Raw genomic sequence first — 24224 nt, 5'->3', positions numbered from 1 at the left:
CACTTGCAAACGGATTTTTTGAGCCCAATATTGGCTGCTTTCCATGCTGGAATCAATCACATCCTAAAATTACCCCTTTATACTGGAGAGTGTTAAACCAGAAGGACTAACCCGTTGCCCTTTAAACAAGTCAGGACCCTGTCTGTCTGTCTGTCTGTCTGTCGGGAATCTGGGAACAGGAAAATACCTGTGGCGTTTGCAGAGCTACCGTAAGGGTATAATCCCCTGCCTCCCGGTGTGCAAGCAGGAGGAACTCTTAAAAAAATTAACGACTGCATAATTTCATTAAAAATAGAAGCCCTGCAAAACTAACAAACTGTTTTGAAGGCCTCCTCATATCGCTAACTGTATATCAATAATATACAAATATATATTGAGAGCATATATTACCCTAAATTACATCTTCTTATATGGCTTTGATCTTTGTCCCGCAGGGTTTGCAGCCCAGCCCTGTCCGAGCGTCTGAGAACCAGATGGGGTGCGGGGGGGGAAAGCAGAAAAACTACATAACGGAAACCAGATTTAAATAAATGCAGTGACATAATCTGTACGGTTCTTGGCAAGAAAAGAGCGAGTTTGTGCTTTTCATATCCGCTTTTTCAAGAAGATGTAAGTGTCCCTTTTAAGAAATGGTTCTAACAAACAGTCCTGACTCTTCTCCTATTAAAGTCAGCAGCAGCCAGCTGCTCGGCCTCCGCCAAGGCGCCCGGCCGAAGCGTTGCCACCTCGCACGAACTAAGGCTCGCCCAATAATGTTTTTCTCCTCACTCCAGCTGATATTTGATATTAAGAAACTCAGCCTTCCTTTTAAAAAAGGTGCTGGTGTGAGTGCCAGGGTGCGTGGGAAGCTCTAGACCACCTCGTCACATAGAAAATCTTGGAAATTCATACTCGAAAAGCTCAAAACACTAAGGAAAAAGTGCCTAATCTGTTCATCTTTGTTATTTCTAAGCTGAGGACGGATGTAGAAGAGAGAACCGAGACAATTCATTGTTTGAATTGCCCAGGACTGACAATATTGTTATTGGATTTTAGGATTCTTCCACTCCTTTTGCAGTCAAGCAATACAAATGTGTATTTGGCACAATTCCCTTGGACACACTTGGAAAATAAAATCTGTGTTATTTTACGCCAGATGTACAGGACACAGAAAAATAAACACGAGATAATGGGACAACTATAGCCGTTTGGTGTTTAAAGGAAAGACAACCCAGAGCGATGTCTGTATAATTTTTAATGGCAAATCATAGTCCCTAACATCATTATATTATTCTGTTACAGTTTTTTCACACGCTGTAAAATACTCTGCAGTAACTATATTTTTAAAATCCTAATTAAAGAGAGGAAAACTCTGTGACAGCAGAAAGAACTCAAGGGGACACAGAAAGGCTGTTTAAATTGCTGAGTGCTATCTATCCATCTAAACTCACCACACACCGCATTTAGCCCTTCGTTTGCAGCAAAAAAATCAGCGCTCCAGAGCTGGCATAGTGCACATTTCCTAATCGTTCCAGTTTATACCCCAAATTATTGGCAACGCAGAGCAAACTCTGGTCCAACGCCCTGGGGGGGATTGCTCCTGTCTTAAATGGGTCAGAATTTGCTTTATGCCCTAAACCATGAGGATTTCTAGAGCTTCCAACGAGGATAAAAGCAAGCAGCAGGAAGGAGAGGGTTGGGTAGCACTTCCCAGCTGCAGCGCATCTCCAGGAGCCCTCAAATCCGCCCGTAAAGCTGCGTCTCAGCACCCCAGCTCTCGGGGCAGAGGTGAATTAAGCAAAAGCAGCGGCACAACCAGAAGCAAAGCCCGAACACCAGATGCGTCCTCCTGAGCTGCTCCCATGTGGTTATAGGACGGCAAGGGAAAGACGTAGGAACCCGCCGAACCATCCCAAACCCTGAAGGAGCTGAGAGACTTGCGTCTGTGCGCTGGGCAACAAGGAGAAGGGAGGGATGCGTGGCTTGAGCACGGGTTTCCCCACGGAGCAATCAATCCGCCTACGGTGAAACGAAACGGGGCAAAGGCCCAGATCCGCTGTATTTATTTTGGCAAAACTCCTCGCTGCAAACGGTGGGAGTTTTGCTTGAATAAATGAGATTTAGGGCCCAGACAGAGCCGAGATGGGAGCCCGCATGCGAGATCGCTTCCTGCAGGCGCGCAGCAGAGATCAAGGTTACCTTCCTCTTCCTCTTGGGACGTGATCACGCACAGGCTGTTGCGTGTCTCTACCCCTCTTATCTGCTAAGGCATTTCTGATACCAAGTCCTCCCCGGTGTTAGCAAAACAGCAGTGGTGCCTGCGCTGCGTCACCGCTGACAGCTTGTGCAAAGGCTGAGTTTTGCAGGAGAGCGACTGGCGTGAGCCAAACGAAGCGGTTTTGAGGTAGGAGCTCAGGACACGGGGAGTGAATTCCCATCTGGACAGAAGTCTGGGCAGCATTCCCGCTGGCCGGAAAAGGCCAAGATTTCATCCGAAGATTTCACTCTGCAAGCCCTACCTCCCCTTTTCCCACCGCCTGCAGCATTTTAGGAGCCACCGCGTGTGGAGGAGGAGGAAGAGGAGGGATTTGCAGACACATCCCAGGGGTCCCTCGCCCCAGACCCACGCACCCACCCTGCCCTGGGGAGGGGGCGGCTGCGTTCGGACCCTTCGGCCCTCCACCGAGAGCCCAAAGCCACGGCTGTTTGCTGGGGACTGGCACCTCTTCCCGCACCAGCAGGAACTGGCAGCGCTGGCAAACGCAGTACAGTAAAGGAGCTCTTTAAGCCTCGGTGTTTATGTAAATGTGGCTTTAACTTTAAACCTCTCGGCTTTGTGGCTGCCCTTTTTATTCGCGTTCGCTTTTTTCCTTTGGCTCCCCTTGAATATACCACTATGATTTCCAGCTTATCCTTCGGGGAATAGATATATATATATTTCATATATTTAGCTAAATGGGCCATTTTCCATCCATGTTGACCGTTGATGCGTCATCACTGACTCACTCACGCCAGTGAAGAACCTGACCCAATATATTTTCTCTCCAGGTATATAGTACACAGCATTGTGATTCTGTAAAGCAAGCTTCGGGAGGTAGGTAGCAAATTAATCCCAGAAAAAATAAACTCGTGGAAAGGCGCGCTGCGCTGAGACAGGGGCTGCACTGTGCCGCCCTTCCAGGCAGTATTTCTGTATTTTTCTTCTGGAAAAGCTCCCTTAGGACACGGGAACTGGCATTTTTGGCTCTCAGCCTCAAGTTTCCACCTTTCCTGGAGGGAACACTTGCCTGAGAGCAGTTTTTGTTAATTGTTACTTATTGCCAGAGTCTAAAGGGTCATTTAATCACTGACTGATGCTGTACCTTCTATCAGTGTGCTCCCAGCTGTGCCTAAAACACACCAGTTGCCTCTGGGACATATTCACAGCACCTCTTTGTCACTTAAAAAACTCTCTAAGCTAACGGCTACATTTACAGCTCAAGTGTGCCCAGGGTACTTTAAGAGTTGGGAGTTTAACAGTATTAAAAACCCCTAAAATAGTAGGGTCATCAAAAATGCGGGGGGGGAAATTTGGCTGTAAAGCTTCTGTAAGCAGTTCCCGAGGAACACGTTTACTAAAAGCACATCCGCAGAACTGTGTTGTGCTGCTCACTTTGCCATCTCAAGGCAGGAACGGTGCTGCTGCTTCTTGGCAGGAGGTTTCTCCCCTTTCCCAGCTGGATTTTTGGCTGCGCTGGGGAACAGCCCCGCGGCCACGGGGCTCCAGCACAGGCAGGACCACGGCTTTTCCCAAATGAGCCTGGCCACAGACCAGTGTTCAAAACACCCGCTGGCCGCAGCACGAGGGAGGGCAAAGATCCTCGTTTCACGTTTGCAGCACTAACGGGTGGTCAGCCCCCCCAGGAGAGGTACAGCGTCACTGCAGCATCGCTCCTGCGCCCAGCCGGGCAACCCTGCATCCCACCCGCCCCGCAGCACCCTGCTCACCCGCGCCAAGGCATGATGCTGATGCGGGCAGCGGGGAAGTGACCGCATCTGCTTTGGGGGTTCACCCGGTCCATGCTGGGCTTGCTACTTCAAAGGCACTTCATAAGGAGTACGTGGAAGGTGTGGATGAGCCAGCGCTTAAAAAAGCAGCAGTGACACAGAGACCAAGATGGCACAAAGCAGAGCATCTGTGCAAGTCACCAGGGCAGTGTGAGCAGATATCAAGGAGAGGGACCGGGCAGCCCAGCAGCTGGCCAAGATACAGCTTCGAATCTATGTGGCACTTCTCCTGAGCAATACGCTTTACCAAGAAAGGCTGTATCGCGGTCCCTGATGTCCAGAAAGGGAAACTGAGGGGCAGGGAGCAGCACAGAGACTCGCCCAAGTTCGCTCAGCAGCCCAGCGGCAGAGCCAGCGCTCAGATCCAGCTCCCTCCTGGCTCCCAGCCCACGGCTCTGCCCGCCAGACGGCTTCATCCTCCCCTGGGTCACAAACAGCACAGAGCGAGGAGGGAGGACTGCCACAGAGAAATAAAACGCTACCGAAGAGAAGCCGTGACGGTGGCAATACACTGCAGGAGAGACTTTCCTGGGTCTTCCCGTGCTCCTGCTCTCCAGGCGGTTACCTACGCTTTAGCACCGAAACGCAATCTTTCTTCAGTGGTCCGATCTGCAGGTGGGCATCGACGCTCTCCAGGAAGAAGGCTGGTTTCAGCTTGTACAAGAAAAGAGAGGCAAATTGCTGGTTGATCTTGTTCTGGAACGGGTCAAACTGACCCTTGACAAAATTGGAGACCTTGAGCTGCTGCAGGCAGGTCATCTTGGAGTCCTTGACTCCGTAGAAGGTCAGGGCCTTCTCCGAATACTCCAGGAAGACCCCAATTGTGTGGAAAAACGGCTGCTGGATGACAGACTCAAAGCCACCAAACCAGGCCACGTAGTTCTGTCCGTTCCACTGCAGGCAGCAAGACTTCTCGTTCCGCCCCAGGCGCCCACGGTTGTAGGACTCCCGGGCGTTGAAGTCCTCAGCGATGACGCCGATGCTGACCCAGCCGTCGATGAGCTCCACCTCCCAGTAGTAGTTGCCCCGGTTCATGAGGTTTACACCCAGCACCTGCTCGCAGTTGATGAACCGGGTCGGGCTCTCCGGGTAGGGGATGGGGCACAGCACCCGCTTGGCCCCTTTGGTGCCAAACAGCTGGATGAACTTGTCGGCCGTGTCACTGTCCAGGTCAATGATGAAGGCAACTGTGTGGGGCAAGGAGACATGAGGATGAGGAGGAAAACAGGAGGAAATCCCGCCAGCCCTCCCCGCTCTGATGCCCTGCTCCAGCCTTCGGTGATTAGCACGATCCTTTCTGGCTTCCACCATCACTCTGTCCCCTTGCTTTTAAATCCCATGGCCAACTTCAGCCGATGAGGATAAGAGGCTGGAAGAGCTGATACTCCCATAAGGAGGATGAACACAGGTAACCAGGCAGAGGAGAGAGCAGAGGCTGCTCAATGAGCTCAACCATGATATCAGACATAGGAGAACGTAGGTGGAGTGGTAGCAGGGACATCCCATATAAAAACAGGTTTCAGGCAACCACAACCACAGCAGGGAGGGACCCCAAGAAGCCAGGAGAACAGCCAGGCACATCACGGCTACAAACCAGCTGCTCCTTGTGGTCGGCTCTCGCTGCCCTATGGCTCCCGCAGGCGCGCGGAGCCCCGTGAGAACCGCTGCTGGATCCTGAACGGAGGGGATGAGCCCTGGACACGTGTCGCTGCCGACTGCACTGCAGGTCTGAACCCGTGGTGTGCCCAAACCCTCTAGCAGTGGCACAACACGCCCTGCTTCAGCCCAGGCTTTGCTGCCCGCCTCCCCGCGGGGTGCACCGGTGCCGCCAAGGCAGATCTTGTCCCCTGCGGACATCTCAGTAGGTGACCCCACATCCCCTGTAGGGCTGTGGGGGGACGCGCGGGGTGTTGGAGCCCAAGCCCAGCCCTGCACCCTCCAGCCTCAGCCCCTTCTGCCCCACTGTCTCTGCTCAGCCACCGAATTATCCCTCTGCTTGCTGCCGCTGAAGCTGACCCTCATCAGATGGCTGCTCTGCAGCAAACCAGGCAGATGCACAAACTCTGATCTAATTTAACCGAGGATCCAATTCGTCAAGGGCTGGAAGGCAGCAGAAATTACACGCTATGGCTGCAGCCCCCCTGGCAGCTGGTCTGGCAGAACCACAGACATGGGAAAAAAAATATCACCTAAACAGATTATGACTGTTGTCAGGACAGCAAGGAGGCTTCCTTGTTAGCTGAGCAATATTTCCTCCGGTGGCGGCAGCGCTCCTGCCAGCCGTCGGCTCGGGACCAGCACTGGCCAGGCATGCGGGAAGGAGCTGGCCGGCCAGGCGAGAGGAAAGGGAAGATGGACCTTAGCAACAACTGCCAAAGCAAAAGTCCCTCGCTTACATTTCAGGAAGTAATCGCGGCTCTCCAGGCAGGCAGGATTGTTTGACTTGTCTGGAAATCGGGACTCAGCCAGCGCTGCAGAGACAGGGACAGAAGGGTTTGCCATCAGCAGAGAAACCGATGCCACAAGCCAGGGTGTTACTGGAGCATCCCCCCCCGCCCGACACCCTGGTGGTACCCCGCTGCTGCGGCCCCGAGCCCCAGCCGGCATCCCCAGCTCCCCCTGCACATCCCTGCCGGCTCGGACGTGGGAAAGGACAGATGCCACCTTTGCCAGCCCAGGGAGATGGGCAGGGGGGGCATGGAACCGGCTGCAATTCCCATGGGCATCCGAGAAAATGAGAGAGAGAGCTCAGGCTAAATGAGAAATCGCGGGAGAAAGCTGCCGCGGTGGCTTCCTAACCCTGGCAGGTTCGGGAGATCAGAGCCTGCCCCATGAAGAGGATCGTCTATCCTGGGAAGAAAGAGTCCCCTTTCACGGGAGGCCACTTTGGCCACTTGCATCCTCCCGCAGGGCCCTGCCTAACTCCCAGGCTGTTTGTTGCCTCTCCAGTGTCCGGTCTCTGTGGAAAAATTCATAAAACCTCAAGGACAAGGCATAAGCCCAGAGAAGGATTGTGCAACGTGCAGCGCAGCCGTGCCGGGCAGCTTCCAGGGCTGGTGGGAGAGGGGCCAGCACTTGCAGGAGCCATCGAGCCTGCAGGCATCTCCCACCTCAGCAGGGAGGACGGAGGGCGATGGGGTGACCTCCGGGCAGAGGGGCTGGGTGAGCACAAACCTTCCTCCATCTTCTGGAAACTCAGCCCATCAATTCCCTTCCCCTGCAAGTGGTTCCACTGGTTTTTGCAGGCAGCGGACAGCACATCCTTCACAGCGCTCACGGCTTGGGTGCATTTGGTGAAGTTCAGCTCGTTCTGGAAGCTCAGAGGCGGAGAGAGGTTTTCTTCCATGGCTACTTTTAAGGCCTGAAATTCCTGAGCCAAAAAGAGGGAGTTTCAGGAGGTTTCAAAGAAGCCAAAGCTGTCTCTTGTTCCGCCACCCCACCCTGCCCCGGAGGATTTGGGAACTGGCAGCTCGCAGGACTTGGCCCAAGGACAGCCTTGCATAAGGGAGGAGAGCGCTTTCTCGGCCGCGCGTTCCTGGCGCCTTCTCTTCGCTGCCTTTCAGACCCGGACCCAGACCATGCCCACCTCGCATGGAGCAGCGTCTCCTCGTGCTGGGCTGCCGGGGAGGGGGGGATGCTGGGTGGGGGCAGCGGGGCACCCCAACCTCTCGCTCTCTGCGCCCACACCTAGGTACCCAGCCTGGGCAGCACATCAGCTTCTCCTGAGTCATGGCCAGGATGGAGGTGGGGGTGATGGAGGAGAAAGCCTTGGCTGCCCTGTCCCCCCGGGAGCAGGGAGCGGAGAGGACTGTGCCAACAGGAGTGAGACTCTGCAGCCCTCACGTCCCAGGGCTCCTGGCACTCAGCTCCATGTGAAATGGGACAAAATCCCAAAAGACAACGCTATCGGCTCCTTCTCCTCACCCCATCCCACCCAGGCACCTGGAGGAAGTAGATGGTGTCGGTGCTGGGGACGTTCTCCAGGTTTTGCTTGCACTGGGCCAGCTTGGCTCGCCTCTCCTCCTTCCAGCGGAGATCGGCCTCAGCGTCTCCCAGCATGGAGCGCTCCCCGTCCTCAATGAAACCGGCCACCTCCTTCTGGAAGGTCGCCAGGACCTCGGAGGCTTCTGCAAAGAGCTTCTCAACTCTTTCTCTCTCCTTCGTGGCGGCGCCCTGAGCACAGGGAGAGAGGGGTCGGGGTCACCTCCCGCAGGCAAGGGGGTAGGAGAGCACCCTTGTCCCCTGCCCAGCACCCAGTCCTCAGCTCTGTGGGGTCCCTGACACCCCGTAACCCCCCTTCACCCCAGAGCTCGGAGCACTTTACAACCCAGGTGTCAAGGGACCTGGCTGGGCACAGCCGCATACTGCTCCACCACGTCTCGTGTCCGCAGGTGGTGAAGTGACGTGTTTGCGCGAGGCCCAAGGGGACCAAAGCCCCCGGGAGCCTGGGGAGGGAAGGTGCAAGAGCCAGCAGGTGCCCTGGCACGGTCCTTGCCCCGGTGCTCCTTCCAGGTTGCAAACAAAAGCAACCAAAGATGCCGCGAGGGTTAGCAGAGATGAGGAGCAAGAATCCTCAGGGATCCTTGCCAGGGTCACCATCGTTTTACGGAGCGCTTGCTCCCCTGTGAGCACCACCTCTACACCCCATGCACCCCAAAAGCTCACGGCCCCTTCGCCTCTGCTCCCCGGCCCAGCCGAGCTGCGCTAACGGAGCGGAGCCGTCGCAGAGTCACCTTAATGAGCTCCACCATCTTCTTGGCCTGCGCGATGGTGACTGCCAGCTCCTCCAGCTCGTTCTCCACATCGCTGAGGAATTTGGCTTGTTGGGCCTGTGGACACGAAGGACAAATGCTGAGATCTGCCCCCCGGTCCCGGCAGCAGGGACGTGCAGGGGACCCAGCCTCTCCCGAAGTTCAGCCCACAGCCCCCTCTCTGCCCGTGACCTTGCTATCAGGCTTCGGGTGAAGGGTGCAAGGGGAATCGCGAGTTGTTTTGCTCTTTTCCTCCCCTGCAACATCCAACCTGCAAACGACCCTTCTCACTCGGCTGGAAAACTCAAGGAGCAGCCGGGCTGCAAAGGGTCGTGCCCAGCTCCACGCTCCCCACCCGGTCCCAGCGGAAACCAAACAAAATAGGAATTTGAAAGCAAAACCATCGGGCAGTGACTGCAGCAAGCGCAGCTAAGCCGTGTGCTCTTAGTGTGTATCCCAAGGCTGAGAAAAATCTGCCTGGGATGGGTGCGAAACCGAAAGGCAGACCCGGAGCACTCGGAAACGCAGCACTGAGTCTCCTGGACGTTTCTCGTTCGGAGCAAAGCGAAGCAGCTCGGGAGCACGGGTGCTGCGTGGCTGCTAAGGAAGCACCGTCCGAACGCGGCGTTTCCTGACGCGCTATTGTTAGCGCCAGCCATTGCCCGTCACGAGGACGGGTCCCTCGGGAGCCAGGAGGGCACCGCGCTCCCCAGCCAGGGCAGTTCCCTGCCCCGGTGCTCAGCCCCCAGCCCCCTGCGGCGCTCCTGCCCGGCGAGGGGGGACGGGCGCTCTCCCCGACCATCCTTCCCACCCCGCGGCGCGAGGGCGGCGGCAGGAGTTGTTAAGCAGCGCCTGTTGAGGCTTGACAGCTCCTCAGGGCTGGGATCACACACGCTTTCTATTTTAAGGCTCCTGATGACTAATAATGCCAGCAAAAGGGTTTTCCTGCAGTCCCAAGAGCCCATGAGGGAGTGGGAGCTGGCTCGAGGCTGCCGCTGCGACCCTGCCAGCATGTCCGCAGCCCCCGGGCTCTCCCTGGGAAAAAGCAAACACCCCCGAGGTCTCCAAACGCCCCATGCCGACGTGGGGATGCCACCACGCCACCAGCCTCGCAGGCTCCCATCTGCCTGCAGCCCTGCAGAGGCCCCACGCGCTCGAGGCAGCAGTGCCCAAGAAGGCAGCACCGCGCTGGGCTTGGAGCCCGGGCTCCCGGGGAGGCTCGTGGGTGTGAATTTGGGAGGTGACTCAGCCGCATCTGGGAATGGGAATGACGGAAAAAACCCTGCTGCCAAAACGCCAGGACACAAAGGGCTGGTGGAGCGGGAGCAGCGGCCGGGCAGGCTGCCAGCACGCCGAGAAAAACCGCCTTGACGAAGCTGTGGGAACGAGACAGAGAAGACGGGTGCCCCGTGAGCGCGGGGGCGGCCGCTGCAGGGCGGCCCAGGCGCCCTCGCCCCCAGCCCGACGCCCCCGGGACTGCGAGTTTGGCCCCACAGTGGGACGAAACCCCAAGGGCTGGCTGGCAGCGGGTCTGCCCCTAACGCCTGTCGTGTCCCCACCCGCAGGGTGACCCGATGGCACAGCACCCTGTCCCCCATGCTGGGGTGGGGTCCCCCGCGGGCACAGGGCTGCAGCACCCACCCCGCGTCCCACCAGGGCGGCACCTGCACACCCCACCGCGGGGATCGGGTCCCCCGTGGGGATGTGGGTGCCGCACGAACCCCTCCCAGGGGTGCTGCCCCTCAGCCCGCCCGGGACGCCCCACCAGCCCTGCACCCCGTACGGACGCTCCCACGCCAGGGTTAGGTCCCGCGCGGGGACACGGGCGCAGCACCCTCCCCACCCCGCCTGCCCCATCCCTCCCCACGCAGGACGCCCCGCCGGCGCTGCGCCCCACACGGACACCCCCATACCAGGGTCCCACCAGCCCAGGGTCCCGCGGGGGGACCTCCGCGCCCCCCCCCCGACCCCACGCACCTCCTTGTGCTCCCGCTCCCGCTCCAGGGGCACCACGTCGTGGCTGCGATGCTCGTGGGCGCGGCAGCGGGCGCAGACGCAGGTTTGCTCGGCGCGGCAGAAGCCGTCGAGGGGCTGGAGGTGGCGGGGGCAGAGCCCCTCCTCCAGCCGCCGCAGCGGGGCTACCAGGCGGTGGGCGCGGAAGGCCGGGGCGCGGCGGTGGGGCTCCAGGTGGGCTCCGCAGAAGGAGGCCAGGCAAACCAGGCACGACCGCGCCGCCGCCACCCGCGACCCGGCCGGGCACACGTCGCACAGCACCGCCGCTCCTTCCTCCCCCGCCGCATCCTCCTCCTCCTCGGCTCCCGGTGCCATCGGGGCGGCTGGGGATGGGGGGGACGAAGCGGCGGCTGGGGACGGAGGGGGCGGCGGGGAGGACGCGGCGGCGGCGGCGGCCAGCAGCGGCAGCACCTCGCAGAGGGCGCGGTTCTTGCGGAGCCGCAAGGCCGCGGGGACGGGCTCCTGGCAGAGCGGGCAGCGGGCGGCCCCGCCCGCCCCGCCGCTGCCGTCGGGGGGGCCCGGCCGCTGGCGGAGCGCCCCCAGGCAGCCCTGGCAGAAGTTGTGGCCGCACGGCACCGTCACCGGGTCCTTCAGCAGGTCGAGGCAGATGGGGCAACCGAAGGGGCCGTCGGGCAACCCCGGAGCCGCCAGCGCCAGCCGCAACGCCGCGGCGGAGGACGGCGGGGCGCTCCCGGGCGCGGTCTCCATCCCTGAACGCCCCGAGCAGCCGGGCCCGGCCCCGGCCCCGGCCCCGGGCCCGGCCCCGGCCCCGCCGGGGGGCGGGCGGCCGCCGCGCCCCGCCCGCCCGCTCCGCCCCCCCCCCGCGCCCGCAGCCGCTGCCGCCGCCGGGCCGGGGCTCCGCTCCCCGCAGCTGCCGGGGGTCCTGCGGCCTCCCGGGGTCCTGGCCCCCCCACGCGCCCGGGATCAGGTCCCCAATCGCCCGCCCTCCCGGTGGGGGGGGTGTCTCGTCCCCGGACTCTGCTCCCCGCGCCGGGCACCTGGTGCCTCTCCCCGGCACCTCCCGGGCGATCTGCCCCCCGCCGCGGGTGCGCTGCCTCCCAGCCAGGCTCTACGACCTCCTGAAGGATCGGCCCCGCTGGGATCCGGACCCTCTCCGGGGGGCTGCTGCCCCCAGGGGCAGCCGCTGCACACCCCCAGATCTCCTCCTGTCCAGGGCAGCTGTTCCAGCCCAGCCCAGTCCCCCTCCCAGGGGGCTGCTGCCCCCCCCGAGCATCCCCTGCCCCCCGGAGCTGCTCCCCAGAACCCGGTGCCACCCCGCTGCCCCCAGGCGCCGCTCCCCACCCCGGGGCCGCGCGGAGGGTCCTGAGCTCCCCCGTGCGTGGGTGCTGGTGCTTCCCTGCCCACCCTCACAGCGCGGCCTCACGTCAGCCGCTCCCATAGGCACAAGGGGCCACGGCGCCCGGGTCCGGGCTCGGTCCCTGGCCCCTCTTGCTCCGGGGCCGGCAGGAGCCGGCAGGCACCAGGCAGGGATGGGGCTGGGAAGACACCAAAGTGCTTTCGGTCTGAGGATCTGCCTGGTAAATCTGGGATCTCCGGACACCTCCTACGGAGGGTACACAGACAATTTTTCAGCTTAGATAAGTTCCCAGGTCTGTGCCAGCCCAAGGTCCCACCCGAGGACAGGCCTGGGAGGAGCGGGGAGGTGTGGAGTGGAGGAGGAAGCACGGCCAGACAAATCGCATCTGTCCTTGAAGGGGGCTGATCCTTTCAAGCCTTTTTTCCCCAAAGGAAACAAGCTGACGTGATTCATTCCTGCACGTTCACCTGCACACCCCCAGCACCTTTGAACCCAGTGCCCAGTTTCGCCGTTAGTCCTCACCAGAGCTGCGGTCTCGACCTTGGAAAAGCTTCAATCAAAGCTTCGGACTTTCTTCTGTGCCAGATCAACCTTGGGGCAGAGCCGTAGGAAACCAAGTTCCCCTATCACAGCGCTGCTGTAAATAAAGCACCTTTCATCTCTGCCGCCAGCCCCGCTAGGAGGGGCTGGTCCCGCTGCTGGCCCTGCGAGGGTGCGGAGGGGCAGGATGGGGCCCAGCAGGGATGGGTGCGGGAGCCGGGGCACCCAGCTCACCTCTCCCAGCACTGCTTGGTCGCACGGCTCCCACCAGCACCGAGGTCAAATCAGTGGGAAGAGAGAGCTTTATTGGGGAAAGCAGCTTCATCCGAAGAGCAACTGCAGCGTGGCACCCGAGAAAGTTGCTCTGCTGTGTCCGAGAGCGGCAAGAGGGGAGCGGGAGGGGCTGGGGGAGCAGGACCCACCTGCACGTGGGGCTGGGGGAGCGCAGGGCTCCCTCCGCGCTGCTCCACCGCACCCCGTGGCACAGCACCCCTCCAGGGTCCCCCTCAGCCCCAGTCTCCAGGCTTGGGAGGTTTGGGAGGGACAGGAGAAAGAGGAAAAACCTCATTCTGTCACGCTCCCTATCCCCCTCCTCGGGGACAGGCACCCGCACGTGCCCCCGCGCAGCGAGCGGGGGCTTCATCCCCCCGTGGGGGCACGGCCCTTCGCCCCGCAGCCTTCCCCCGCCCCAACTCGTGTCACCACCTGGCAGCTACACGTGCAAATCAGACGGGTTAATTTGCACGTCTGTCCTCATCAGCTCTCGTTAAAACACTGCACCCCGCTCCTGCCTCGGCATCGGGGTCCCACGCGCACCGCGACAGCCCCCGGCTGCAGCTCAGCTACGGCACCAGCCTGGGGCTTGCCGGCCCGGCTAACGGAGCAGCGCGGCGGCTCTGGCTCAGTCCCTCTGGCACAGCGTCACCGCTCGCCCCTCGCACAGCCAAAAGACAGGATAGAGGGGCTCGGTGAAGACGTTGTGGAAGGAGTGGATGAGCCGCATCCTCTCCCCGAGGCCGTAGAAGGAGAGGAGCCCCTTGCCGTAATCCAGGCAGACCCCCAGGGTCTTATACAGCAGCTCCTGGATTTTCTCCGCCCGGCCCTTGTGCCAGGCCAGGTAACAATCCTCCCGCACCTGCAGCCCCCACGAGCCCCCGTCCATCCCGATGTTGAACTTGTGGCCCTGCTGCCACTGCCGGGGGAGGCTGCGGTAGGTGACCCCCAGGACGACGGAGTGGCTGGAGATCTTCACCTCCCAGTAGTGGTGGCCGTGGCTGTAGCCCTGCGTGCACAGCGCCTGCCAGGGCTCGAAGCGGGGTCCCTGCTCCTGCCGCCCGTGGATGGCGCTGGGGCCGTGCTTAGCTTTCCGGTTACCTTTTGACAGCTCCAGGTACCTGTTGGCCGTCTCGGGATCGAAGGTCAGGTTGCAGTGGTCTGGGAAGAGCAACAGCGCAGCTGGGGCTGAAATGCTTCATCAGACCTTTGTGCCCTTGGCGTGAGCCCCCCCAAAGGTGATGCGGCTTAAACTGCGTAGGGCTGGCTCCCAAAATAGAAGGGAAAAGTTGTGGCACGTTTGGAGGGGAAGGGGAGCGGGGTGAGATGCGATACCTGCCCGCCCGCCTGCTAGAAGGAACGGAAACAGCCCAGAAATAGCTGGCGAGGCACCGAGATGCGGCGCTTGGTGCAGCCCCTGCGCAGCCCAGCTCACAGCCAGCAAGCAGCGGGGGCTCCCTGCTCATTTTGGAAGAGATATGCTTGGTTTTAAGAGCAAAAAATATGAGCGTGGGTGGGGAGAGGGGGAGAAACCAGGCGTTAAATGAGCAAATATGGTATTGCGGGGAGACGCTCTCCTCTGCACGGGCTGTGGTAACTCCTCCTGCCGCGGGCGCTTGCTGGCCACCAGCACCTCGCCTTCCTCCGGCAGCAACGTGGCCCGGGCAGCTACGCTGGGCTCACGCCTGCTGCCCAGAAATAACATGGTTTTTCCTATTAATAACCCTGAGGACGTTTTGTGGGGCCTGACAGAAGGAATCCTTACAGGTCCTACAGGCATCAATTGCTTCCCCTGCAAGAGCGAGGTGACCGACACGCCCTGAACGTTACCCAACAGGGAGGAGATGGGAAAAGGAGCGCTGAGGAAATCCCTAAGGAATTGAAGTGGGATGGGCCCACGGAGGGAAGGGGACATGCAGGACTGCAGCTGGGAGTGCTGGGGCCATACCCCTGGACAGAGCAAGGACTGCAGGCAGGGCTCTGCAGGCGGGGCTCTGCAGGCAGGGCTCTGGACTGGCGCTGTGCTGTGCGGGGCGGCTGGGGCAGCCCACGACACATCCCTGTGGGTGCTCGCTTGCCAGCTGCTGACGCTGCCTGCCTGCCTGCCTGCGGGAAAGCGCTGTGTCTAAATATGGGCCGTGGGGAACAGGCACGTCGCTCCTGCCCGGGCAAGGCGCCCGAGGCGGGTGAAAAGGAGAGGATGGAGATGGGGCAAGATCCGGGGCAGCAACTGACCCAATGCCGGGCACCGGCAGCCCCAGATTCCATGCGAAAGTGTTCCCTGGTGCCACTAATCCCCCTAACGAGCCCTTTCCCGGCTGCGCCATGTCCCCCAGCCCATCCACCCTGCCCCTGCAACACCCTTCTCCGCATTCAGGGAGAGGGATTGGGAGAACCAGGGAAGGAGCCCCGTCACCGCAGCCACGCCACCCTCCTCCCAGGGAAGAGCTCGGCTTGGTGAAATCTCTGCCTGCCGGGGACCCCAGCGGGTGCTGTCCCTCCAGACCCCCACGGGCTCCTCACCCTTCAGAAGCTCAGCTCGGAGCTGGCACTGGGGGAGAGCAGCCACCACCTTCACTGACGGCCTCTGGGGATGCACCGGGCCTGTGGAGAACAGGGACGGGCATTTTGAGTGATGCCGCCCAAAAATTTGTTCCTTCCAGGCTTCAATGGGAGGAGGAGGAGGAGGAGGAGGAGGAGGAGGAGGAAGTCCGTTGTATCCAAGCCTGGGAGCGGGCACGTGCCACCGCGGCTTGGCATTGCCAGCAAGGAGGGGCCACAGGGAAGCCACCCAGCTGATCCCACCCACTGATACCCATCTGCTGAACAGTAGATGCGTGGCCCCATCCCACCCCCCTGTGCCCAGCAGCCATGTCCCCAGCATGGTGACAGGGGCCAGGCTGTGGTTCAGGATGACCTGGAGCCCTTCGGGGTGGCCCTGCGAGCAGAAGGGTTACCTTGGCCAACGGGGTCGGGGGCTTTGGGGGCCACGGAGCCGGGCAGGTCCTCCAGCAGGAGCCTGGAGATGTTGGTGAGGACGTCAGTGATGGGCTTGACCACGCCGGCCACATCAAACTCCATGGGGAGCAGCGCCTCCGGGCTCTCTGGAGGTGGGAGCAGGGGGAACTCCTGCAGACAGACACACGGACACCCATGCACCGGCCTGGGGAGGATTGGCAGCTCTGAATCCCATCTGCACGCACCGCGTCTCCCCAGTGGGTGACGGGGGCATCCCCAAAACCTCTGCCGTTAGCTGCGGCTGGCGCGCAGGGCCAGGGGCCAGTCGCAGGGGAGCGTGGGGCTGCGGGGAGCAGAGGGGCTGCGGCACAGGGCTTTGTGCCTTGCTGGCGGTGGAAGAGCCTTGCTGAGCGGTTTGGGGGCGGGAGATGCTGCCCATGGCCCTGCGGGCAGCACCACCTGCTCCAATCCAGCATCGCCGCCTGCCCCAATCCAGCATCGCCCCCCCACTTTTCAGGGACCCCCCCCCGAGAGCAGCTCTTCCCCTCAGCCCTGCGGCGGGCTGAGCCTGCGTCGCCCCTGGGGAAGGGCTCGACCACGTCTCTGCCCTCACCAAAAGGACGCGGGGCCGGCAGCGCCCAGGCACGGGGAGGGATGGGGCGCCAGGACGGTACCTGGAGAAAGGTCCTGTGGTCGGGGCAGGCCAGCAGGCGCTGAGCCCTCTCCCTGTGCTGGCCGAGGACGTCCAGGCGGTCCTTCAGGAGGCTCCAGTCCTCCTCCACACGCCCGAGCGCCGCTGCCTGCTCTTGCTCGATCCTGGCCACCGTCTGCCACTGGCAATCCTCCAGGGCTTTCCTCAGGAGGGCGAATTTGCTCAGAATCACCGACTGGAGCCCCTCGGAGGAGTCCTGGCAGGGAAGAGCCGTGAGAGCCAGCACGCTCCCACCCGCATGCCCGGCAGGGAGGCGGCCGCGGTGCTACCTTGATGCTGTGCATTCGTTCCTCCAGCTCCTGCATCGCCCGCTCGATCCTCTCCGATTCCTCCTCGGCTTTTTCCAGGGACTCTTTCAAAAGGGCCTGTGAAGGGAGGCACCAACACCCTGCGGCGCAGCATGCTGCCGCCCGCCCGGGCCCCGGAGCCCTTGCAGGGCTGCAGGACAAGGCTCACAGGGAAGGAGAAGGTTTGGGAAGGGGAGAAGCTGCGACCAGGGTCACCGAGAAGTGAAACCCCGTGCTGTCTTTCACCAATTTTTAGCTGTTGCCCCTAGATTGGGGGTCACAAACACCTATGGCACCGTTCATCCGGTGCTGCTGGATTTACCCAGCTCTCTGCTGCTCCTGACAGCCCCTGGTTTCTTGGGGAGCAGACGGGCGCTGGTGGCATCTCCCCAGCCAGAGCCTGTGCCAGCCCCTTGTTCAGCTGAGGCTGGGCACAGCTCGGGGCGCAGAGGCACGTCGCACCCCCGCAGCAGGGCGCGGGACAGCGGAGGTGGATGTTGCACCATGCCCGAGCTGCCGTGGCTCCCCTGCCACCCATTGTCCCCACCTGCTTTTTAGAGCGCTCCTCCTCAAAGAGCACCCGCCGGTGCTGCTGGCACTGCCGGACAGTGCAGACACAGCAGATGCACCGCCGCTCCTCCTCGCAGTACAACTCCAGCGGGCGCCCGTGCTGCGGGCACAGCTCGCCATGGGCCACCTCACACCTCTCTGTGCCCGAGACCCGCGCCTCGCCGTCCCGCGCCAGCTCCACCACGCTGCACAGGGTGACGTTCTTCTCCAGCTCCGGGTGCTGCTCGAAGGCCCTGCGGCACTCGGGGCAGGTGTAGCCCTTCTCGGCCCTGGCGGGCGCCTGCTCTTGCTTGTGCCAGTGGCCATTGATGCAGCGCTTGCAGAAGTTGTGCCCGCAGGGCAAGGTGACGGGCACCCGGAACAGCTCCAGGCAGATGGAGCACACCAGCTTCTCCTCCAGCTTCTGTGAGACGGGCGATGCCATCCTGCCTGCGCCGGGGAGCGGGGCGATGGGGGAAAGAAGCCGGGGAAATAGAAACTCAGCTGTGCAGAGGAGGAAGAGATGGTGACGCTGAGCCCAGAGGCGGGCCAGGGCTCCGAGCCAGGCACGCTCTTAAAGAGACACCCAGTGGGTGCCCCCTCGGCTCCGCCACACGCTGGGGAGACTACAGGGAGGGTCGGAGCTGCTCCGCCCAGGCACCGGGAGAGCGGCAAAGCACAGCAGGAGGCCCCGGGGAGGATGAAACGCTGCAGCGACAGCACAGGCAGACACAGGCGAGAGGCTGACAAGGTTCAGAGCAACGTGTATTTCCAGGCATGCATTTGCACGGGTACACATATGATGGATAATTTGGTTTCACTCCTCTTTTGCCCTTGGAGGAAGCGGAGTCTTTTGCCCGGAGGCGACTGCGGTGCCTGTGCACTGCGTACCTTCACCTTCTCTTCATACAGTTCAGTTTCAGGGAAAAAAGCTCCCAACCTTCCAGTCCAAACCTCAGCTCCTTCCCCTCGCAGATGCGCTATCGCTTGCGCACACGCTCCCAGGCAGCTGGACGCCGGCAGGACGGCCTCGGCTTGCAACGGTTCTGCAGCCTCCCCACCCGCGCGGCTTTGCTTTCAGCCGTGAGGGCGAGCGGGGACGTCAGTGCTGCAGCCGGGGCGCTCGCCAGCGAGCTGCTGGGGGCTCGGAGCAGTTTCTGTGTCACGGGCTGGCTCGGAGCCACCCCCGAGGCTGCCCCTGGACTCAGGAGGTGACTTGGGACCTGTCACAACTCCCTGCGTGTCCCAGCGTAGCTTCAGCCCCCAAACATTTCTTTAGGTTGAATCTGCAAATTCTGACCAAATATTCAGAGGTCAGAGAGAGGCGTAACACGCCCTGCGTGTCTGCCTGGAACCACAGGACACGCGCGCTCCCGCCGCGGTCACCTCACCAGCTCATCCACCCCGGCTTAAACCGGACCCCGGAGCCCTTCGGGGAGGGAGAAGAGTTCAGGGAGCTCAGGCGCAGCTGGTGACGACCCTGAGCAACGGCAGCGGGGCGGCATTTCAGCACCATCCCTGTTGTTTGCTAAAGGCTCCGATGTCCTGAGGAAGGGGGGATCCTCAGAGAAAGTTACTGGGAACCAGAGCTGGGAACAGGCAGCTGCAACAGCAAGAGCACGTTGGCATTTGGGGGTTTAAACATGTGCGCGGGGGATGCGCAGAGCCTGCAGAGCACAGCAGAAGGCTCTCCACAGCTTGGGTACAGGACTGGCAGCAGCCAGGCCACCACCCTGCGCCTGCCCCACCCCCAGCAGCTCGGCAGCTCTGCTTTTGCTCCACCATTCCACACCGCGTACGCGCTGCCCGGGAGCGCAGGGAAGGAGACTACGGACCACGTGCTTGGGTAGCTGTTGGGAGAAGCCAGCTCCACAAACGCTGACCGCGTGCAGGTTTACCACCTGCGTAACCACGCTCTTCCCGCCCTGCAACATCCAAGAGGGGAAAGTGACCCCGGCCAGGGGAAGGGCTGCCCCTCTGCCCTGCACCCTGCTGAGCTCCCCAGCTCTGCGCAGCTGGCCGGGACACCAAGCTCTTCCCAACAAAGACAAGGCAGCGCCGCCAGCGTCGCTCAGAGTGTGTTTAATCAGACCCATCTCTTTAAGAGGACGGCAGAAATGAAAGCTGACGCAGTCCCGAATCGCAGCGCTGTAAGGGGAGGAAATCCAGGCTGCCTGGTTCTGCTTGTTCCATAAACAGGCAAAAGGAGAACCGTGATCCCTGCAGAGAAGCAAGACAGGGCCTCTCGGGGGGCCTCTGCCCTGCCCTGCCTGATCAGCTCTGCTACAGAATCAGTAGCAAGATTCCAGCCTGGCCACGGATTCGCTTTCATCCACGAACGTCCCCTTCAAGCACCCTTTGACCACACAGCTGCCAGCGCTGCCAGCGCCTCTTGCTCCCAGCTGCGCGCTTCCCAGCACTGCCAGCGCAGGGGAACTGGGAGCCGAGGGGCTGAGACTTTGTCGTTTCCCTCCAGAGGCGCAGGCGGCTCCCAGCTGCATGGCTGCGTGAGCGCAGGGAAGCCGGCAGCCCCATCTGCCTGGCCGGCACCGCAGCCCGCACCAGAGCGCCTCGAGAGGAGGCCGGGCCCCTAGTAAATGCCGTAGGTGGGCTCCGTGGTGTCTCGGTATCTGTCCAGGTACCTCAGAGGCTGGTGGCGCGGGAACTTTAACTGCGGAGGGTGGTAAACGGGCGGCCGCACGAATTCAAACACAGGCTCTCTCATATCTGTAAAGGGGTGACACAGAACGTCAGCAAGACGGCTCAGATCCGAACCCCAGGCCCTCTCCTCCACCAGCGAGGGCTCCCGTGCACACACGTGGTCAAGCACGCCCTGGTGAAGGCTCTCTTGGTGATATTTTCAATTGTTCATTCAAAATGGCCTTTTAGAGGTTGTTTCCTCAGACTGCTGTTAGTTTGGCGGGGGATGGCTCGCTAAGCACCTGGTCTGGGCTGTAACAGACCCTAGGCAAGGGCCAGGACCAAGCAAGAGCCTACAGCCGGAGCTCGCTTCCCTGACCCTGTGCGGTACCCGCAGGGCCACGGACGGGCCCCCTCCCGCATCCCCGCACGCTGCGTTTCTTACTGAGAAGCTGATGGAAGACCCAAGTAACGGAGCTGTCCCACTGACACTGGAAAAACGCCAGCCCTGCTGGGGTCATTGCATCCTCGTGCTTTCTGTAGAAGTCAAACGTGCTAAAGGTTCGCATCTTCAGGCTGTGGCTGGAAACAAGACAGAAGCACAAGAGCCGAGGTGAACCTCTTCTCCTGCAGCACTCTGGTAGGCAACCGCTTCCCCACATCGTCCCAGAGTCTATAAAGCAGAGGTGGAAAAGGAAGTCACCAAAAAAAACGTCCCAGCTTCTCCAGCTCTGTGCCCATTTCTGCCCCAGGCAGGAAAAAAACACTTTTTTAACAGCCTGGTTTAAAGCAACAGGACTCCGCAGTGCTTGCAGGGCTGGGACTGTGGCTCCAGGTGACACACAAACTCAAAGCAGCCCTGAACAACCCTGCAGATTAAAAGGAACTGCTCTCCTACAGCAGTAACAAACATATCCTCACAAGCAGTAACAGCCCAGCCAAGCGAGTGTGCAGCTGCCCAGTGAAAGCCTGAATTACCACGGCATCGGCCGAACATCCTCGCTGAAATCTATGGGGCAGTCTTGCTTGAAGAGGAGGAAGACGAAGCGATGGTAGCCAGTTCCCATGGCAGGGAAGGGGGGCAAGTAATGACAGATCTCCTTACCCGACTTGATGTCATTGCCCGGGATGTTTGTCCTGCACACAAAGAAGTTTACGTCACCATATACCCATTCATTTCCCTCCATCAGGACCAGCAGATTCACCCAGGATTGCAGATCACTCTGTGCTACGGTTTGACGTGACTTACGCCCTGTTTGACAAGCGAACAGATAGTAGAGGCTGCTTTCACTGGAAGAAAAATCACAGCCAGTGTTTTGAATGCCAAACAGCAGCAACACCTGGAACTACTGCATCTTTAGCAGGACCCAGAACACGGCTAAAGAAGCTAGCGGCAGGAGCACCAGAGACAGCCACGGAACGGTCTTAGCAAATACTTATTCCTGAGCTCTGGGAGAAGAGTTTCTGCTAAGCAGCATGCGTCTCCGATGTGCAGTACTCACACCAGCCAGTGGAGGTACTCCGAGTCCGTGTCTCTTAAATGTCCATCTGCAAACGCACACAACAGAGAAAAGCGGCTTAGTGACAACCTGGTGTTTGCATCAACCCCAAAGCGAGAACGCCCAGACCCCCCTGGAACAGAGGCAGCAGCTCGAGACCTCCCAGCATTCCTTTCCTAGCAGAAAAGTAACTCATTCTTATAGGACTGAGCTTAAAACGAGGAGCAAAGAACTCCACAGATGTAATTCCAAGATTAAAAGGACTTCTTGGTCAGCTGCTTCGCCTCACTGTGCCTTGGTTTCTCTGGGCGAACAGCGTCAGCTAACCTCCTTCCCCGGCAGATGGCCGAGGGAGAGAAGAGTTTGGGGGTCAGCGAAAGATGGGCGTCAGGGAACTGCTCCCACTACACCGCGACACGGGTCCTGTTGCATCACTGTCCCATCTCTCAACTGCTAGAGGTTTGGGGAGGCTGCAGTCTTTCCTGCATATGTAATAGCTCACTACTTAGAAGATACTGTACAGCCGAAAGAAACAGGAGCTAACCAAAAGCAGAGTGAAACAACCCCCTTTAAATGAGTTCTTTTTAAAGAACCTGCTACTCACCTGGATTTGTGAGCAACAAAGTCCAGAGGGAGCTTTTATCTGCCTCATATGACACTGCAGGGGGACTGGAAGCCTAAATGAGCAACACAAAGAGAATGTAAATCACTCAAACAACAGGTTCCATTAAGACCAGGTCATGATTTCCAAGACAAAGAATATGAACTGGGCACAGCCACGCCATCCGAGTAATCCAGCTCCACCTGGAGAGCCCCCCGGAGCGTTAATAGACATCAGCCTGCTGACAGACGACAATCCTATCGCAAGGCTCTATCCTTATCGCATCCACGAAACACCTTTCCTTCATCACAGAGGAAACACCCCTGTGAAAGAAATCCCCCAGAACAAACAGTGCCCACAGAAGCATCTGACCAAACCACCCAGGCTCCCCGTGGGGCTGAGGTTGCTCCCAGCTCCCCTCACGCACCTCTGACGGAGTCACGATGTTCCCATAGTAGACCGGCACGAGGTACTCGTCTTCTTGGCTGTACTCCACCCTCAAGGTAACCCAGGGGGTGAACGTGGCCCCCTTGAACAAGTCACGAAATATTCCGCAGTGCTGCGCCACGCGCTGCTTGTGGAACGGGCCGCTGGTCTTCTCCCACTCAGCTCGGACTTCGTCGAGGGGGATCAGCGCTGCAAGGAGAGAGAAACACTGCAGGAGGCAGCCGGGGACCCAGAGCGGCCGGGGCAGGGAGGGAGGTGGCGGGGCACAGACCGGTCCGGAGCCGCGCTGCTCTTTCCATCTCGGCATTCTGGCGGTTCTCCCTCAGGACCTTTTTTCTGTCCTTGATTTCCTTTGCCCGCGACGGCTTATCACGCACTAGGCTGATGTCAGTCTTTGGCTCTTCAGAGAGGGGTGAAAAAATCACATACGTGAAAAAATCTGAATACCGAAATACCCAGACACAAAACCCCCGCGAAAGGTTAGAGAGTGTGCGAAAGAGACACAAACGTCAAGACGTCAGAGACCCGATTCTGCCACCTCTGCACCTCCGCGCCTCTGCTCCCTCCTCCTCCCCCAGCTGATCGCACCCCCAGACCCGGAGGTTTGCCAGCTGGCGAGCAGGTCTGCTCTTGGCGGCTGCTCTGCAGTCATGCTGCATTATCTCCTGCCGGTCTGAAGCTCTGGTTCCGGGTCTGCTTTCTCTGAAACTACTGGGATTCCAAGGAATCACTTCTTTACTCTGCCCCCCGTCTTTTGGCAGGTCCTGGCCACCCTCCCTCCTTCCAGAAAACTGCCGTCCCTGTCCCCCAAGACATCTGCGCTCTGCAAACGCGTGCGTCGGAGAAGGGCCAGCCTCGTGCCAAAGCGCCTCCTCAGCTCTCTACAGGGCGGGTTTTGGGGCCCCCACAACAGCTTCCTTCGCCTCCAGCAGTAAAACCCCGCGGGGCGCAGCTCCTCCCGCCAGTACCCGGCTGGGGGCTCGTGTGCTGCCGGTAGGTCTTCCACCAGCGGGGCTTCCTGCTCTCCTTCTCCGCCAGCCTGAAGTAGCGAGTGAAACTGCGGTATTTCTCCAGCGCTTCCAAGTTGCTGACGTCAATATCCTCGTTGGGCATCGGCCCCAGCGGGGCCGCCCGCCTGCAGAGCGCAGCTGGAAGCGGAGAGAGTTCCCGTTTTATAGAGAGCAAGAAACGAGGCCGAGAGCGCCCGGGAGGAGCGGGAGCGCGGTCCCGGGCCGCAGCCGCCCCCGCCTCCCCGAGCCGGCCCCGCCAGGGACGCTTGGGGAACCCAGGCGCCCCAGAGCTCTCCCCCGCCACCCCAAGCCCACGGCCCACCCGCGGGGCACCCGGGGCTCCCCGGCCCGTGTCTCACCGGCCGTGCCGAAGGCCCGCCCGCCCCGCAGCGCCGCGCTCAGCAAGGGCGCCGCCATGGTGCGCGCCACCCTCCGTGGAAGGCCCCCGTTACCATAGCGACAGGGGCTGCGCCGCGCAGGGCCTGCCTTAGAAGGCCCCCGCTGCCATAGCAACGGGGCCGCGCCGCGCAGTGCCTGACTAGAAACGTCCCCAGAGCGACGGCCTCGCCCCTCGCCCCGGGCTCCCCACCTCCGCCCTTG

General features: G+C 60.7%; 3 protein-coding genes across 5 annotated transcripts; all 3 read right to left on the bottom strand.

Annotated features, from left to right (window-relative positions):
* Positions 1–1219: 1219 nt before the first annotated feature.
* Positions 1220–11545, bottom strand: TRIM47 (tripartite motif containing 47). Of its 2 annotated transcripts, XM_087751076.1 has the most exons (6): positions 10755–11545; positions 8760–8855; positions 7969–8199; positions 7201–7396; positions 6423–6497; positions 1220–5213 (listed from the first exon to the last, which is right to left on the bottom strand). In XM_087751076.1, the coding sequence occupies exons 1-6, from the start codon at positions 11496–11498 to the stop codon at positions 4588–4590; spliced, it is 1968 nt and encodes a 655-aa protein (XP_087607202.1). In that variant the 5' UTR covers positions 11499–11545; the 3' UTR covers positions 1220–4587. The 2 variants fall into 2 exon arrangements, with proteins under 2 accessions (XP_087607202.1, XP_087607203.1); XM_087751077.1 differs by lacking the exon at positions 7969–8199.
* Positions 11546–12932: 1387 nt separating this feature from the next.
* TRIM65 (tripartite motif containing 65) lies at positions 12933–19353 on the bottom strand. Its single transcript, XM_009476610.2, has 6 exons — positions 17426–19353; positions 16861–16956; positions 16554–16787; positions 15879–16050; positions 15445–15525; positions 12933–14082 (listed from the first exon to the last, which is right to left on the bottom strand). Exons 1-6 carry the CDS (start codon positions 17870–17872, stop codon positions 13550–13552), a joined length of 1563 nt encoding a protein of 520 aa, XP_009474885.2. The 5' UTR covers positions 17873–19353; the 3' UTR covers positions 12933–13549.
* Positions 19354–19494: 141 nt separating this feature from the next.
* Positions 19495–24116, bottom strand: MRPL38 (mitochondrial ribosomal protein L38). Of its 2 annotated transcripts, none has more exons than XM_087750953.1 (9): positions 23984–24116; positions 23583–23762; positions 22886–23014; positions 22595–22803; positions 22171–22243; positions 21570–21615; positions 21046–21204; positions 20513–20649; positions 19495–20154 (listed from the first exon to the last, which is right to left on the bottom strand). In XM_087750953.1, the coding sequence occupies exons 1-9, from the start codon at positions 24039–24041 to the stop codon at positions 20018–20020; spliced, it is 1128 nt and encodes a 375-aa protein (XP_087607079.1). In that variant the 5' UTR covers positions 24042–24116; the 3' UTR covers positions 19495–20017. The 2 variants fall into 2 exon arrangements, 1 of the variants encoding a protein (XP_087607079.1); XR_015703252.1 differs by having other exon boundaries at positions 20016–20154; positions 20513–20740; positions 21049–21204.
* Positions 24117–24224: the final 108 nt, after the last annotated feature.

This window comes from Nipponia nippon, unplaced genomic scaffold, assembly GCF_047370975.1.
Source record: "Nipponia nippon isolate SJK-2023a ecotype South Korea unplaced genomic scaffold, ASM4737097v1 scaffold_14, whole genome shotgun sequence".
NCBI lineage: Eukaryota > Metazoa > Chordata > Aves > Pelecaniformes > Threskiornithidae > Nipponia > Nipponia nippon.
The sequence above is the reverse complement of the archived record's forward strand: the minus strand, read 5'-3'. Positions and strand labels throughout refer to the sequence as shown.

Excerpts from the sequence above, each read along its gene's own strand:
- TRIM47 (XM_087751076.1), bottom strand. The coding sequence starts at position 11,498 with ATGGAGACCGCGCCCGGGAGCGCCCCGCCGTCCTCCGCCGCGGCGTTG. Across the intron at positions 8,200-8,759 it reads AGATGGTGGAGCTCATTAAG|GGCGCCGCCACGAAGGAGAG; the intron begins GTGACTCTGCGA and ends CCCTGTGCTCAG. Across the intron at positions 6,498-7,200 it reads TTTCCAGAAGATGGAGGAAG|CGCTGGCTGAGTCCCGATTT; the intron begins GTTTGTGCTCAC and ends CTGTCTCTGCAG.
- TRIM65 (XM_009476610.2), bottom strand. The coding sequence starts at position 17,872 with ATGGCATCGCCCGTCTCACAGAAGCTGGAGGAGAAGCTGGTGTGCTCC. Across the intron at positions 16,957-17,425 it reads AGGAGCGCTCTAAAAAGCAG|GCCCTTTTGAAAGAGTCCCT; the intron begins GTGGGGACAATG and ends CTCCCTTCACAG. Across the intron at positions 16,788-16,860 it reads AACGAATGCACAGCATCAAG|GACTCCTCCGAGGGGCTCCA; the intron begins GTAGCACCGCGG and ends CTTCCCTGCCAG.
- MRPL38 (XM_087750953.1), bottom strand. The coding sequence starts at position 24,041 with ATGGCGGCGCCCTTGCTGAGCGCGGCGCTGCGGGGCGGGCGGGCCTTC. Across the intron at positions 22,244-22,594 it reads ACATCGTGACTCCGTCAGAG|GCTTCCAGTCCCCCTGCAGT; the intron begins GTGCGTGAGGGG and ends TTGCTCATTTAG. Across the intron at positions 20,650-21,045 it reads GATGTTCGGCCGATGCCGTG|CCACAGCCTGAAGATGCGAA; the intron begins GTAATTCAGGCT and ends TCTTGTTTCCAG.